Raw genomic sequence first — 16,648 nt, 5'->3', positions numbered from 1 at the left:
CACGGACTGGAGTGTTGAGGTGGAGGGCAATATATCCTGAAGCTACCTGATACGAAAGGAGAACCAAATGAAAAGAAGGAAAAGAAAAAGAGAATGAAATTTTGCACGCTCTAATCACAAAGATCACGAAGAAAATGTTGACCTCTATTTTGGCCTCCATTAACCTCAGAAAATGTAAAATTCCACATTTTAACTTAACTTAGTTTAATCAGACATGTTTTTATATTTATTGATGAAACCAAATAGGTCATGCGCTAGCAATAACACATTATCTGACCTCCTCAACATCATGGTCTCATTGGAGAGGTCGCTGAACTGCCTACAGCCGATTCAAATCCCCATGAATCTTTAACTTGAAATCGGTGATTCAAGTTTTGAACCGGCAGTTGGAAGTTTAGCGATTTAATTATCTTAGTTTAATGGCTAACATTAAACAATTTCATTAAAAATGTAAAAATAATAAATATAAATAAGTCTTTAAAAAGGCAGGCAATCATAAATAAGAAAAATGGTGATCGAAAGTCAAAGCTTGCTGTGACAAGGACCAAACTGTGAATTCAGAGTGACCTTAGGTTTTTTTTTGCGATTAAAATATGCCAAATCATATGAGCTGTAGGTTTTAAAAACAAGGTGTTTGCCGACTCTATAGTAAGGCTCAAAATCCATAATTTGTAAATGTTTCTGTCTGCCGCTTTCTATTTTCTTCTTCTTTTTCTTCATGTAGAAACTAGATCTTGTGGACGATGAAATCCCAGAAAGAGGATTATAAAATCCGTAAATCATTTGCGTTGGATTCTGGACCCAGAGAAGACCTATTCATCCTACTCTCGTTTATTACACTTGTTATTTCTCATGTATTTACATCTAGAAGCAATAAATGTACTTCAAAAACTACCATTTAATGATTATAAAGTTGGCTAGTGTGGTGCATGGACACTGGACAGCCTATCCCTAGTATTTTAATTCAATAGTATATTATTATTAGTATTATGTATTATTGAAGGAAGAAACGCAAACAAAATGTTCTTCGCAAATGTTCCAGTAATCCCTAGTCTCTCTGAAGAATGTTTTGAATTTCTAATATGAACGTATAATGTAACCAAATAAATCTACTTCTTTCATGTTAATACGTAAAATAAAAACAGGAGTTACAAGACCAAAAAATCGTAACAGTAATGTCGCATAATATTGACGTTTTCAATCTGATCTTGAAACACTGAAATAACAGAAAATAATTTATTTAAAAAAATAATGTTACAGCGGGTTGAAAATACTAGCTGATAAATCTGTAATCAGGATTTGAGAATAAAGTATCATTAAATAATAGATTACGGGTGGATTCTGCTGGCTTCTTGTTTTGACGATACAGTAACCGTAGCAGACCTTAAATATTTAACAGTCAGAGCTCATCTATCTATATACTTTGATTATCTCACGCACCACTGACCCTTTAATAAAAGTAAATTCAACCTAAAGGCTGACCGCGTCAACCTTGTTTCACCGGCTTGTCATATTGAGTGTCTGCTTTATTTACCCAATGTCCGGGCGAAATAGTACAAACTGGGACCGGAAAGGATGACCCGGCTCGGAAATTCAAAGGTACTACGGCTGCCCGTGGTCTGTCTGTTTGAATTTTTGGGCTTGATCGGCTGAACTGATCGAGCCCAAAATTTCAAGGCAACTCCCCAAGAAGGATTATAGCTGATCGAAGTTGAAAATTTTCCCCCGGAAAAATGTCCAAATTTATTACGCTTGAAAACTCAACAGTTAAACCCACAAATAATTGAAAACTATTTTAAATGGCGACTTTCAGAATTCAAAGCTAATATTTTTGATATAAAAAGAGGGGCCTAAAAGCCTATTAATCTAAATATATTTTTGGCTAGTCAGTTTGTTTGTATCCAAAAAACGTCAAATTGGCTCAACCATTCGTGCACAGATTTTTGTGTGAAGCCTCACATGACTCAAGAAACATTTTACGGCTGGTCGAATTAAATTCTTTGAAATTTGATTATGAATACCAAAATTGTAAAATTGTAAATTTAGATTTTACTGTATTTGTTCATGTTTGTTAAAAACAATATGTTAAAATAAGAATTTAAAAGAAAAACTGTTCGCAGAGAGAGGGCAACTTTTATTCATTCATCTATTTTATTCTATATGATCGTTGAAATTTAAATAAAAAAATAAATGTTAAAAAAAAGATGTTTTTACCTGTTCCAACGTTCATAGGAATCCCCAGGATAATAGACTCTGATACTCCCTTGATAGCATCCTTTTGACCGAAGTACGCAGCATCAAACAAATGGTCTGAGGTCTTCTCAAAGCTTGCCAACATTAGTACACTCTCCTTCATCTAATATATAATGGCAAAGATAAAATACATTAGTACACTCTCCTTCATCTAATATATAAGGACAAAGATAAATACATTAGTACACTCTCCTTCATCTAATAAATAATGGCAAAGATAAAATACATTAGTACACTCTCCTTTATCTAATAAATAATGGCAAAGATAAAATACATTAGTACACTCTCCTTCATCTAATATATAATGGCAAAGATAAAATACATTAGTACACTCTCCTTCATCAAATAAATAATGGCAAAGATAAAATACATTAGTACACTCTTCTTCATCTAATATATAATGTCAAAGATAAAATACATTAGTACACTCTCCTTCATCTAACATATACAAAGATAAATACATTAGTACACTCTCCTTCATCTAATAAATAATGGCAAAGATAAAATACATTAGTACACTCTCCTTTATCTAATAAATAATGGCAAAGATAAAATACATTAGTACACTCTCCTTTATCTAATAAACAAAGATAAAATACATTAGTACACTCTCCTTCATCTAATATATAAGGACAAAGATAAAATACATTAGTACACTCTCCTTCATCTAATATATAATGACAAAGATAAAATACGTGAAAAAAATAGAAATATCGTATACTTAAAGCACAGTGGACTAAGGTCATTTTGAATTCGAACCGGACCAACCCCTCGTACCGGCCTTAGTGATGCGCGGCATTTACAGGCCCGACCTTATCCTAGGATTTACTATGTTGGCCCGGTTTCAACTTTGATAGCGTGGCCTGGCTCTCTTTACAGTACCCGGCCTATCATAGGCGTATTTGACCTATATCTTAGTTTAGTGTGAAAGCAAAACCGGGAAATTGTATGTAATTATATATGTTTTCTATAGCCCTACCACAAGCAGAGATGAAACTTTCTATAGAAAAATTACTTGTTAAGTCATACAGGTAGTAATAGAAATAAGAAAATTGACAGAATTAATCTCTTTTCACGATATAGACAACAAAATATTTCTCCATGTTACTCAGATAAAAGTTAAGAATACCGTTGGTCGAAAGTCCCTACAAGAGATACTTTCGATATTTTGTTTTGTAGTTGATGACATACCTTGGCTAAACCATGTCTCGTGATACCCAGGACCTCCCCCCTGCAGGTCATCAGGTCGGCCAACAACATGACATGCCTAAATAAATAACAAGTTAGATAAACACATTTTGATTAGCCAATCCACTGTAGTTTTCATGAAGTTTGTATTAATTGTAACTAATTAAAAGAATCTCGGGCGCTTATCTATTAATGTATGTATGTAGTTGTTTGTTTGTCTCTTTGACCGATTTGCCTTAAATTTTGATTTGGCGACTCGGGAGGCCTACAGGAATGTTATTAGCTTATAGTTTTGAGCTTCTAATTTAAGTGGGTTCACTAAATAGGGAAAAATAGCTAGGATCGTAATTTACGACCAAGGCTGGAGTACCTTGGGTTCTCAAGCTAATTTAATATGAAGTAGTAATTTCTGTTTGTCTGTTTGTGTGAGTCCAACAATTTTGACAAATTTGCCTCAAACTTAGATTTGGGAAATCAATAGAATTACGGGAATGTTTTTAGCTTATTTTTTAAAGGTAATGTGTTATTAAGGTAACGAACCTAATGTCAATGGACATTCCGTGTGACTCCATGGTGTAGGTTATCTCAGATATGATGGTTTTCCTGGCTGCCTCGATACCAAGGGTATTCGCTACCTTTACAAATAAAAGATAAAAAATATATATATAAGACCAGAGCTGAAAACTTTAGAATGATGGATATCAAGATTAATGCTTAAACACCTGGTTTTACTAAACCCAAGATTATTTTAATACGCATTCGATATCCAAGAAAGAAGTATAAAATTCAACCAATCAGCGTTTCATGTTAAGATGTACTCTTTAACTTTTGAAAAACCGGTTTTTTTTCGGGTGTTAATTGTGTCATACCAATTGAACTAAACATCGATTAAATAAATGTACGTTTTGGATTAATGTTTGTTAAGACTCGTTTAAAATGATGATAGTCTTAAAATGTGATAAAATATATTTTTTAATAAGTTCATATTAACATGATTAAATTTATAATAGCTTAAATGCTCTAAAAGCCGGCTTGTGAACAGCTGACTTTAATTTAATCGGATATTAGTTCAATCGATATAGCATTGTATCTGTAACTGTTATCAAAAGTAACTTTTATACAGTAGGGGATATCCGAAAAAGAGGATTAAGAAGAAAAAGTGTGTACATTGGATACTCAGATTAAGCGATCAGGATTAAGGATATCTCATTCTAAAGTTTTCAGCTCAGGTTATACAAAAGTAAGTTACACGTAATATTGAAATCTTACATTTTAAAAACATTTTTCCTCTTATTGCAGAGTAATTTAAAAGAATCCAACTATTCTAAATTTCTTAAATGTAACCAACTATCATTCCCGTCATTTTGGATGTCCGATCATAACTCATGAACACCTTTGACTTTTAAGCCAAACATGTTTGATTGGAGAGCTCGATAGAACCTCTGAGAAACATATTATGTAAAAATACAGAGGTATATAAATAATCAAACTTTTTTAATACTTTCCTAACAATTGTTATTTATTCATAAAAATTTTAAATTCACAATATAATCAGCTAAAATATATGCATGTTAGGCAAATCTTTAAAGCATATGGATAAAAATAATTTCGAGATAGGAACAAAAGAAAAGAATATACAGTGTGCCAAACAAACATGGGAATTAACTGACGAGTTTGAAATCGTTTTACAAAATGATGTTTTGATTCAGCCAACTGAACAAGCTGTAATCCGTAAATATTTTGTCTGCTAGAGTCAAGAATTTGTTTGTTTATATGTTTATATTTTGATTGAATACAACTGTACTCAGTAAAAGGAGAAATACCTGAAAAGGAACACACAGTATAGTTTTGCAGAATAACAAAACAGTCCTTTACCATATAATATTTACTCTAGCAGACTTAACTTTATTTTGACCATTGAAATTAGGCGTTACAAAGCAAATTCTTAACAAAAACGATTTTCTATTCTTCACTTAATCCCTATCTTTATTGGGACACCCTGTAGGTGAATCACTAGAGAATAAAATGTTACCTCTATGGTGTTATTACTAGTAGTGCTAGTTCCCTTTACTCCGTAGGTCGCTATCACCTCCCTGTAATTTAACCCATTTTCATCAGTAACTTATATATGTGCATGTATATATATATATGTACAAACATATGCATATATAAATATATACATAAATATATACATATATATAGAGCTGTAAAAAGAATTTTAACTACTGAGGATCGTCATGAGAAGTGAAACATTATGTTTATTACAATTCTTTTTTAATGAAATGGGAAGTTTAAAAACTGATATATATATTATATATAGTCAATAATTAGTAATCTCTATCTCTGTCTGTTATGGTGTTTGTTTGTTTTGATGTCCGCTCANTAATATCTATTTACCTCCGGTAGGTTGTCTTTTATAAGGAAAACATAGTTTCCAGGATTAAATTAAAAAAATGCAAACCTAAAAAAAATTCTGCAAAAACGTAAAGATATGTTTATTTAATATGATCAAATTAAAATTATCAAAATCCTTAAATTTAAAAAACAAAATTTTTATTTTACCTAAGATTATCTCCCTCTACAAATAGTTTATATTTGTTTGGACCACTCTTACTGTCTTCTAGATGTATTACAGCTCGGGATACAGTGGGCAGTCCCTTAAATATCATTAGTACAACTAGGATACAGTGGGCAGTCCCTTAAATATCATTAGTACAACTAGGATACAGTGGGCAGTCCCTTAAATATCATTAGTACAACTAGGATACAGTGGGCAGTCCCTTAAATAACATTAGTTCAACTATCAGGATACAGTGGGCAGTCCCTTAAATATCATTAGTACAACTAGGATACAGTGGGCAGTCCCTTAAATATCTTTAGTACAACTATCAGGATACAGTGGGCAGTCCCTCAAATATCATTAGTACAACTATCAGGATACAGTGGGCAGTCCCTCAAATATCTTTAGTACAACTATCAGGATACAGTGGGCAGTCCCTTAAATATCATTAGTACAACTAGGATACAGTGGGCAGTCCCTTAAATATCATTAGTACAACTAGGATACAGTGGGCAGTCCCTTAAATATCAATAGTACAACCAGGATACAGTGGGCAGTCACTCAAATATCTTTAGTACAACCAGGATACAGTGGGCAGTCCCTCAAATATCTTTAGTACAACTATCAGGATACAGTGGGCAGTCCCTTAAATATCTTTAGTGAAACCAGAGTCTAAAACTAAAGAATGCGCGAATTTTAAGTTCGAGGTTAAAAGTTCTGTAAAATAATGAATAGCTACTTAAATATTAAACTTTCTCATGTTTAAATTTGAATTTCCCGGGAAAAATCTGTACCAGAGATAAGGATTTACGGAGAAATGTTACCTAACTATCGGTAATCAGCTGTTTTTTAAATTTTGAATTATTTACGTGACTGAAAACAAAACATATTTCCAGTTACAACCGTATTTTGGGTTTACGTGCAAAAATTAATTAATCTAAAACGTGAAATTTATTAAATCAAGGTTTTTACTTTTAAATATATTGTAATTAGTTGAATGCCACTTACTCAGCTGAATGATGATAGACAAATAGGGATTGCGGGATTTCAAGATTTTAACCCTGTGTTTAAATTTTAACTCGTCGATTTCGGGGAGTTAAATATTTAACCACATGGTTAAATATTTAACCTCATGGTTTAAGTTAAGGTTTAAATTAAGTCAGAAGTGGCATTTAACCATAAACTTAAAATTTAAGTCAAAACTTTTCGTTCTTTAGTTTTAGACTCTGGATACTTTAATATTTCTCTTATTCAGGGTAAAATTATTTCCTTCCTAAATATCTGATCCTTCCAACAAACAAGAAAAACGACATCTAAAATTAAAAACATTTCCGAAAAACGGGAAAAACTAAATTATTCTGTAACTAAAGGGTTCAAAAATAAAAAAGCATTTCAGGACTGGCAATAAAATGTTTTTAGTTTTTTTAGTTGGCCGACTTAAACTCCAGGCGAAGCTAGGTCCCCAAGCTTATTATAAATCAAGTAAAAACGTTACCTTAATTACAACCTTGGGTAGTTTCTCCTTTAGATATTGGAGTTGATAATACATTGTAGACTTGGCAGACACGCCTGGTTTAACCTACAGATAATGTTTTTTTTAAAATGTTTTTATTAATTTTTGCATACTTCAGGGCCAAAAATTGGCATTGTCTCAGAAGAGCAAATGTTTTCAAAATTGTTAATCCTAAACATGTGCTTTTCTTTTACTATGCCGAATTTCGACCATGAAAAAATACATGCAAAAAATGAACCAAACGAAGGTATTGAAAAAATCGTTATTTTGTTCGGTTTTTATTTTTTTTTAAGGATAAAAATATTGCAACGTTTAATAAAAGCAAATATTAACCGATTTTGAACCAAAACTATTAACAACAGTACCTAAATATCAACAAAACTATTAACAACAGTACCTACATATTCTTAATCCGTTCAATAGATAATCTAGATAAATAGGTAAACTTAATCCGTTCAATAGATAATCTAGATAAATAGATAACCTTAATCCGTTCAATAGATAATCTAAATAAATAGATAAACTTAATCCGTTCAATAGATAATCTAGATAAATAGATAAACTTAATCCAATCAATAGAAAATCTAGATAAATAGATAACCTTAATCCGTTCAATAGATAATCTACATAAATAGATAACCTTAATCCGTTCAATAGATAATCTAGATAAATAGGTAAACTTAATCCGTTCAATAGATAATCTAGATAAATAGATAAACTTATCCATTCAATAGATAATCTAGATAAATAGATAACCTTAATCCGTTCAATAGATAATCTAGATAAATAGATAAACTTTATCCGTTCAATAGATAATCTAGATAAATAGATAACCTTAATCCGTTCAATAGATAATCTAGATAAATAGATAACCTTAATCCGTTCAATAGATAATCTAAAATAAAAAGTTAACCTTAATCCGTTCAATAAATAATCTAGATAGATAGATAACCTTAATCCGTTCAATAGATAATCTAGATAAATAGATAAAATCAATCCATTCAATAGATAATCTTGATAAATAGATAACCTTAATCCATTTAATAGATAATCTAGATAAATAGATAACCTTAATCCATTCAATAGATTATCTAGATAAATAGATAACCTTAATCCGTTCAATAGATTATCTAGATAAATAGATAACCTTAATCCGTTCAACAGATAACCTCAATTTGTTCAATAGATAATCTAGATAAGCAGTTTACCTAAATCCATTCAATAGATAATCTAGATAAATAGATAAACTTAATCCGTTCAATAGATAATCTAGATAAATAGATAACCTTAATCCGTTCAATAGATAATCTAAAATAAAAAGTTAACCTTAATCCGTTCAATAAATAATCTAGATAAATAGATATCCTTAATCCGTTCAATAGATAACCTTAATTTGTTCAATAGATAATCTAGATAAGCAGTTTACCTAAATCCATTCAATAGATAATCTAGGTAAATAGATAACCTTAATCCGTTCAATAGATAATCTAGATAAATAGATAAACTTTATTCGTTCAATAGATAATCTAGATAAGCAGTTTACCTTAATTTGTTCAATAGATAATCTAGATAAGCAGTTTACCTAAATCCGTTCAATAGATAACCTAATAAAAAAAATAAACTCAATCCGTTCAATAGATAATCTAGATAAATAGATAAACTTAATCCATTCAATAGATAATCTAGATAAATAAATAACCTTAATCCGTTCAATAGATAATCTAGATAAATTGATAAACTTAATCCGTTCAATGATAATCTAGATAAATAGATAAACTTTATCCGTTCAATAGATAATCTAGATAAGCAGTTTACCTTAATTTGTTCAATAGATAATCTAGATAAGCAGTTTACCTAAATCCGTTCAATAGATAATCTAGTAAAAAAGATAATCTCAATCCGTTCAATAGATAATCTAGATAAATAGATAAACTTAATCCATTCAATAGATAATCTAGATAAATAGATAAACTTAATCCGTTCAATAGATAATCTAGATAAATAGATAACCTTAATCCGTTCAATAGATAATCTAGATAAATAGATAACCTTAATCCGTTCAATAGATAATCTAGATAAATAGATAACCTTAATCCGTTCAATAGATAATCTAGATAAATAGATAACCTTAATCCGTTCAATAGATAATCTAGATAAATAGATAACCTTAATCCGTTCAATAGATAATCTAGATAAATAGATAACCTTAATCCGTTCAATAGATAATCTAAATAAATAGATAAACTTTATCCGTTCAATAGATAATCTAGATAAGCAGTTTACCTTAATTTGTTCAATAGATAATCTAGATAAGCAGCTTACCTAAATCCATTCAATAGTTAGATGTTGGTGCTTTAACCGTTTCCTAATTATATATTGTCGGAATTCTAGTATATCTACGGGTATATAAATTTAATCTTAAAAATTGTCAAGATAGATAGATAGATAGATAAAAAGATAAATAGATCGGAAGAAAGATAGATAAATAGAGATAACTAGATAGAGAGGATGCGGGGGGGGGAGTAAATACCTGATTAGAAGAAAACACTCGTCAGGAAGTAAAACTTCTTCAATATATTCTGATACTTCTCCTAGACAGGTCTTTTCTATTCTACCCTTCACTCTCCTAATTATCATTATTATTAATATTATCATTCTTTCCATTACTCAACCCCCTTTTTTAAAATAATTTTAATTTTACTGTATTAGGGATAAAAAAGGTTTTTTTAAAATAAAAGACAAATTTATTATTTTTTGAGTAATAAAAAGGATGAAAAAGGGGTTGAGCAATGAGAAATAGATTAATCCCCTCATGAAAAGAGAAAGAGTTAAACCCAATCCGACCATTTAAAAGTTACCAGCTCTAATTAAGTTGATTATTGAGGATTTTATTTTCTCACTTAAATTACAAGTTTTCTTCGTAAAATTATTTATTTTCCCCCAATTTAGCGAATAAAACTCTAAATTTAGCGAATAAAACTCTAAGTTTAGCAAATAAAACTCTAAATTTAGCGAAAAAAACTCTAAATTTAGCGAATAATAGTTGTTTGACGCTCCACCCCCTGAGATAGAGTATTGATTAACTAACCTGGCAAACTCTGGATCAAGCGGGTCTTCAAGATGAGCGGTAACAATGGGCGTTGAGATCTTTTTAGAGGCGTTTATTATCTCTTTTATCCTGAACAAGAGCAGAAATGGCCACAGTTTTTGGGATAGTTTATAAACATGCAAGGACTTTTAAACCTTTAAAGTTCCAAAAGAATCTGATATGATTTCCCTATGGATTTCCGTGCAATAATTTTCTTATCTTTAAACGGTTCATCCAGTCTTATCATAAATATAAGCAAAAAGAAGAAAACAAAATATTAAAGCTTTTTTTCTACTGGAAGAAAAATCAGTAAATCTTAAAGAAATGTTTCTGACCTAGATCCGAATCAAGATAAAATTTATTTCCTGAGCGGATCCAGGATCTGGATCTGCATCAAAAGAAAATGGATCCTTAACACTGACACAGCCCTGGTGTATATTATACCTGGGAACCCCAAGAGTGATATTCATACTGGCTACTCCAGCAAAATGGAACGTTTTCAGTGTCATCTGGGTTCCAGGCTCACCTAAGGAGATAGTATCATGATTTTCTTTTATAATTTTTATTGTGTATATAATTCATCATTATCATCATTATCATTATCATCAGTATCATGATTTTTATCATCGTNGATAATTATTAATATTTATCAAGAATAAGAATTGGCACTGGTGAATACGTATACATAGTCATCAGTACAGCGTTATTTACGTCTGACGGGAAAATTTCAATTTCAGTATTAAGACAAAATATTCAAAAAAAAAAGTTGATACATTTAATGATGATAATTTAATGCAGTTTTGTGTACTTTCTTTTCTTACAATAACTGTTTTATTTCATGCCCTTTACATTAAGAACGGGCTTGAAATGAATCACATGTATGACACCATTTCATATATGACACCTATACAACGACATCATGATAAATTACTTGTAAATCTCATTGCCACTTATTGTACTCGATAAAAACGTTTCAAAATGAAATAGATTGAAAATGAATATCACACTTAAAGAATGCTAGTCAACTTTTAAGGGCTGGGCTAAGTAGGCCTGTAGTCATACCGGCACGGCATGCTATATTCTTACAAAAGGTCATCTAACCGCCACTTATTGCATATAATAACCATGCAAGGGTTATTTAAAAAAATTTATGAATTTTAAAAGGTTTTGTATTTCGTATTCAAAGGATCCTTAAATATCTCTGAATACAGACGTCTGCTTATTGGTCGTGTACTCCCAGTCGTATACAATGGAACCTGATGTACAAAAATATCGCATATTCTAGCCTTAAATAGGTCTCTGTACTCTCTTATCTCTAATCCTACCTATGAATACAGTGAGCTGCTGATGGGTCAGTCTATTGACCTGCTTCTCTATCCCTGAAGGCCGGTCAACTCCCAACCTCTTCCATCTTTCCTCAACCTAGAACAAAGATCAAACTTTATGTATATTGTGCAGGAGTCTATATAATTCCATCCAATACGATTCCATATGTTAATTGATTGATATTAGGGACAGAAATTAACCATCATGTTAATGTAAACTGAAAGTGCATTTTCATTTTCTACTCTCTTTGTACTATTGAGTCTACTCCTACTTCTTGAAGTTACTCCATATATATTACAAGATTACAAAAATATAAAGACATTTTTGATTTACTTAATAAAATGAAACCTGTACAAGGTTTGTAATAATTCCGTCATTATTTCAAATATTCAAGTCAACATGATTCACAATGACTGAGCACTGTGCAATGTACACAGACCAATTTCCATTATAAAATGTATAAGAGTCATTTAGTTCACATAAACAGGAGATCTTAATCACTCCGTATTCACAATTGAAACCCAACTGAGCCTTGCCACCAATGTGTTATTATGCCTTGTAACATAAACTGTTAAAAAAAGGATATTATATCCAATATTCTGACCTTGTCTGCGAAACTGCTGATAAACTGTTTAATCTCATCCCTGAAGTCTCCTCCAACCTGCAGTACACAAAGATAAAGAATCTGGAAAATCTTTCCAAAATATTAAAAATAAATCTGCATGAAAATGATTAGAGGCAGGAATTTTAAACGGACGGAATGAGTTAAAGTTATTGTACCGCTGATGAGCCTTTCCTGTATCCGTTTCTTATTAGCTAAATATCAGAGTTTCAACTTTAAATCTTTAACAGGAAATGAGTTTTTTTCCACAATCTCAAATCTATTTTTCCTTTTCTCTGGAACCCGATGTCCTAAATCTTAGATATTTCAAACTTTGAGTTCTGTTAGATCAAAAAGTCTAAGTTTGAAATAACAAAGGTTTACACATTAAATTGCAAAGATATAGGGGTTAGAAAATTTTAGTTGGTGGCAAAAACTCAATTTATTTGTTGATCAATGAGGGGTCAGTAACCTTATAAATTCAAATTCAATTTTAGTCTAAGGCTAGGTACTAATTCAAGGAAAGTTAATTGCGGTCGCGTATACTTTGCGTACATATTTAATTATAAAGTTCGTTTAAAGTTTTTTTTATACATATATAAGAGATCATCTACCTTTTTTAATTCTGATTCCTCCAATTTCTCTAGGAGAGACAAAATTTCCGGTTTCGAAAGGTTTTCTTCCTAACAAAACAAAACCATTGTCATAAACCAATTCCAAACCAAACAATTGTTATAAACCAAACCAAATCAATGCTTTAAACCAAACCAAACCTTCGTTGTTACCCAAACCAAATTAAAAACAATTGTTCTTGACCAAACCAAACCTGTTTTGTTTACCAAACCTAACCGATGTTGTTAACCAAACCAAACCTTTGTTTTTAACCAAACCAAACCAAACTGTTGTTATAAACCAAACCGAACTAAACCTTTAGCTTTGATTTATTTAATTCAAACCAGACTTTTGATCAAATAAGACTTTAAAGAACGTCCGACTATCTACGATTAACCCCCAAACCAAACCTTTGTATCTAAACTGAAAAAGACAAAAAAGACCCCTCCTTCCTTGAGGTACACCCTGTACAACAATATATCAAGCAATAGTATGTTCCTGTCGGGCCGGGTGTGTGTGTGTTATCAGATCCAGGATTCTCGATAAATCTACTGGTTTATCTCGACCCTGTAGAATCCAGTTTTTTAATGTCAAAATGGCGGAAGTATCAAAATGGCGGCAAATACAAAATGGCGGAAATGTTAAAATAGCATTTTATTCGAATGCAGATTGGAGGAAAATGAAAGTTTTGATTAAATGGCGAAATACAGAGATATTTAAAGGTGGTATTTATCATGATCGCTAATTCAAAAACATATTGTTTATCACCGAAATTATTTAAAGATCGTTAATTCTGATTGAAAAATTTTTAGTGTTACAAAAAATAATTTTTTTTCAAAATTTGAATTCTTTTCCTCCATCATCATTGGATCTAAACCATCCCCTCCATACTCAAACTGAATAACCTAAATAAAATTTAATCAAAATGAAAACAAATTTTTACAGAACCGTTACAGGGTATCAATGAAAATTTTAATTAATCATTTAAGTGTAGATTAGGTCTACTACAGACGTAATTACAAGTAACCTTTTATTTAAAGAGGGGCATTCACAACGGTACCATTTAAACCGTTGCCTGATGAACAAGATATCCTCTTTTTCTAGTTGTAAATTGATTATTTACGATTGTAGACTTATGGATTTATGCATAAGTCAATTAAGGAAATTGTCATAATTTAACATGTTTAAAGATGGAGAAGCGCCTGTATTTTCCCCAGTGTTGCTCATATTATTTAAAGGGTATCTTTGTTAAACGGGAGAAACGGGAAACAATCTATAAAATCTACGAATAATATCTATTTACCTCCCCGCTACTGTTCCTGACAGTAAGATCGTACTGCATACATAAGTCCTCCAGAGATTTGACCAGCCTACGCTGCATATATCCAGTCTCAGCTGTTTTAACAGCTGTGTCAACCAACCCCTCCCTAAAAAGGAAAAATCATTGTCCAAAGAGTGAGGCTTAACCTACGCAGTCGGCCCAGAACAGACAAATTTCTGTATCTCTCAAGTTTGCCTCCCTAAGTTTGCCCTCTTAAGTTTGCCTCCTTTAGTTTGCCTTCTTTAGTTTGCCTTCTTTAGTTTGCCTTCTTTAATTTGCCTTGTTAAATTTGCCTTGTTATATTTGCCTTCTTTAGTTTGCCCTCTTAAGTTTTCCTTCTTAAATTTGCCCTCTTCAGTTCACCTTCTTTAGTTTGCCTTATAAAAGTTGCCACATTTAGTTTGTCCTCTTTAGTTTACTTGGCGCGCTTGGGTATAAAAGGGTTCTTAACCCATTCTTGCAGTCTGTATTTTAACTCTGCTACATTGTTTATAGAAGTTTGTTAAAAGGTAAATCTTTTTCATTCAGAAGCGATAGGTTGGATACATAGATAAAGATAGATTGCATTTTTCATTTTGAAAGATATCAATGTACAGAGATGTTTTAAAGATATTCCTATTATATAGATTAACTAGGTCGGTTGTGAACATTGGCTACTCTTATTTCATTGAGTTCTTGTGGTGTACATGAGTTCTGTAGAGAGAAATTTAAGTTAGTTTAGTCCTTCTCATGTCCTTCTTCAGTTCTCGTCAATATAATATATTGCTCAGTGAAATATTGTTCTTCAAATAGTTCCTGAGTGATTTAATAATTATGAAATCCATTAAAACACCAAACTACCCCGCTTATCATTGAATTACACTTTGACCCCTAGAAGTATGAGTTCGCGGACTGTACAATTCTTGTTGATTTTGCGTACATAAGCTATCTATGTTTATTTATTTATCTATAGTTGGATAGCCATGAGATGGTTTAAGACAGAGTGGTAGAGTTTAAGATTCAAACATGATTAGAGAGATCAATAAATAGAAAAAGAGTAGTAGTTTAATTCCTATAGTTTTTGACAAAGTAGAAAGGGTTTATTCAATCTCTTAAAGAGGTAAATATTATAAAATTATAGATCATATATTGGCCATTACACATTCAGACAGAGCGCGCTACTCATGTGTTACAAAAAACCATACGATAATATGATTTTTAGATTAGAAAAATCGTTTCCCCAATCTTCGATAATATAAAAAAATGTCGTCCTCACCTTCCTCCCATTGTATGAAAGAAGAATTCTGTTGGTGTGAGCCCGGAATAGAAACTGTTTTCCACGAAACCCTTGGCTGCCGGTATCTTAGATTTACGCTCGAAATGTGGCAAAGCTCGATCCTAAAAAACAAAATAGAACTTCTACAGGGAAAACAGGACAAAAGGGGAATGAAAGCATTTCTTGTTTTAATTATAAAAATTGGATTAGGATTTTATAATTTTTAACGGATTATTTTAAAAATATATATTGAGCTGGGCACTTTTTTGTTGGATACTCATAACCCAATCGCTTAATTTCGTTATCCACTGTGGGCACTTTAAATTTGAGGTTCTGTAAAAAGACTTTCCATATGTTCATTTTTAGTTATTCCTCCCTTGATCAAAGCTCCCTTCAACCCCTGATAGGGTACGATTACCATGCGGGATATCGAATAAAGATTAAATTAATCTGCAGATTAACAAAATATCAAGATCAAGCGTTGATCTTCATATGCAGGGGCACACAGTGTAAAAAAAAGCATATAAAACATTTTATTAGCATTTTAGCAACTATATTCTATCCACTTTTTTATAGCAAAATTTTAAAAATCTTTTTCCATTTCTTTTATAGCAAAGTCTTAAAAAGCTTTATCCACTTTTTATAGCAAAGTCTTAAAAAGCTTTCAGTTAAAAAATTAGCGTAAAATTATCTAACAAATACGGGATGGGAGGGAGGGGGGGGCAACCACCACTCTCCACCCTGGCTAAACCACACAGTTCCCAATAACGAAGATATCATAGTTTCTCTAACTTCAACGGATAATTTATGGAAATTCCTCTTTTGTTTCTAGTGAATAAGTCCGCTACTCACATTTACAAAAAAAATCTTCAATTGAACATGATCAATTTTTAGACATCCTTGTTTCGCTACTTAGCGATTTCCCTAAAGA

The 16,648-nt window shown here is 31.5% G+C and overlaps 1 protein-coding gene across 1 annotated transcript; it reads right to left on the bottom strand.

Annotated features, from left to right (window-relative positions):
• Positions 1 to 1,222: 1,222 nt before the first annotated feature.
• On the bottom strand, positions 1,223 to 15,839 carry LOC111716231 (DNA-directed RNA polymerase III subunit RPC1; the record flags this gene model as incomplete). Its single annotated transcript, XM_023491669.1, has 18 exons — positions 1,223 to 1,383; positions 2,215 to 2,356; positions 3,445 to 3,520; positions 3,982 to 4,076; positions 5,474 to 5,534; positions 6,004 to 6,098; positions 7,497 to 7,580; positions 7,999 to 8,137; positions 10,045 to 10,140; positions 10,603 to 10,692; positions 11,047 to 11,152; positions 11,928 to 12,024; positions 12,533 to 12,589; positions 13,144 to 13,212; positions 13,640 to 13,708; positions 13,996 to 14,046; positions 14,445 to 14,568; positions 15,718 to 15,839. Coding segments are annotated over 18 exons (1,683 nt in total), but the record flags the coding sequence as incomplete, so codon positions are not given.
• Positions 15,840 to 16,648: the final 809 nt, after the last annotated feature.

This window comes from Eurytemora carolleeae, unplaced genomic scaffold (assembly GCF_000591075.1).
Source record: "Eurytemora carolleeae unplaced genomic scaffold, Eaff_2.0 scaffold1995, whole genome shotgun sequence".
NCBI classification, from domain to species: domain Eukaryota; kingdom Metazoa; phylum Arthropoda; class Copepoda; order Calanoida; family Temoridae; genus Eurytemora; species Eurytemora carolleeae.
Note: the sequence above shows the minus strand (reverse complement) of the source record. Positions and strands in the feature narration are given on the sequence as shown.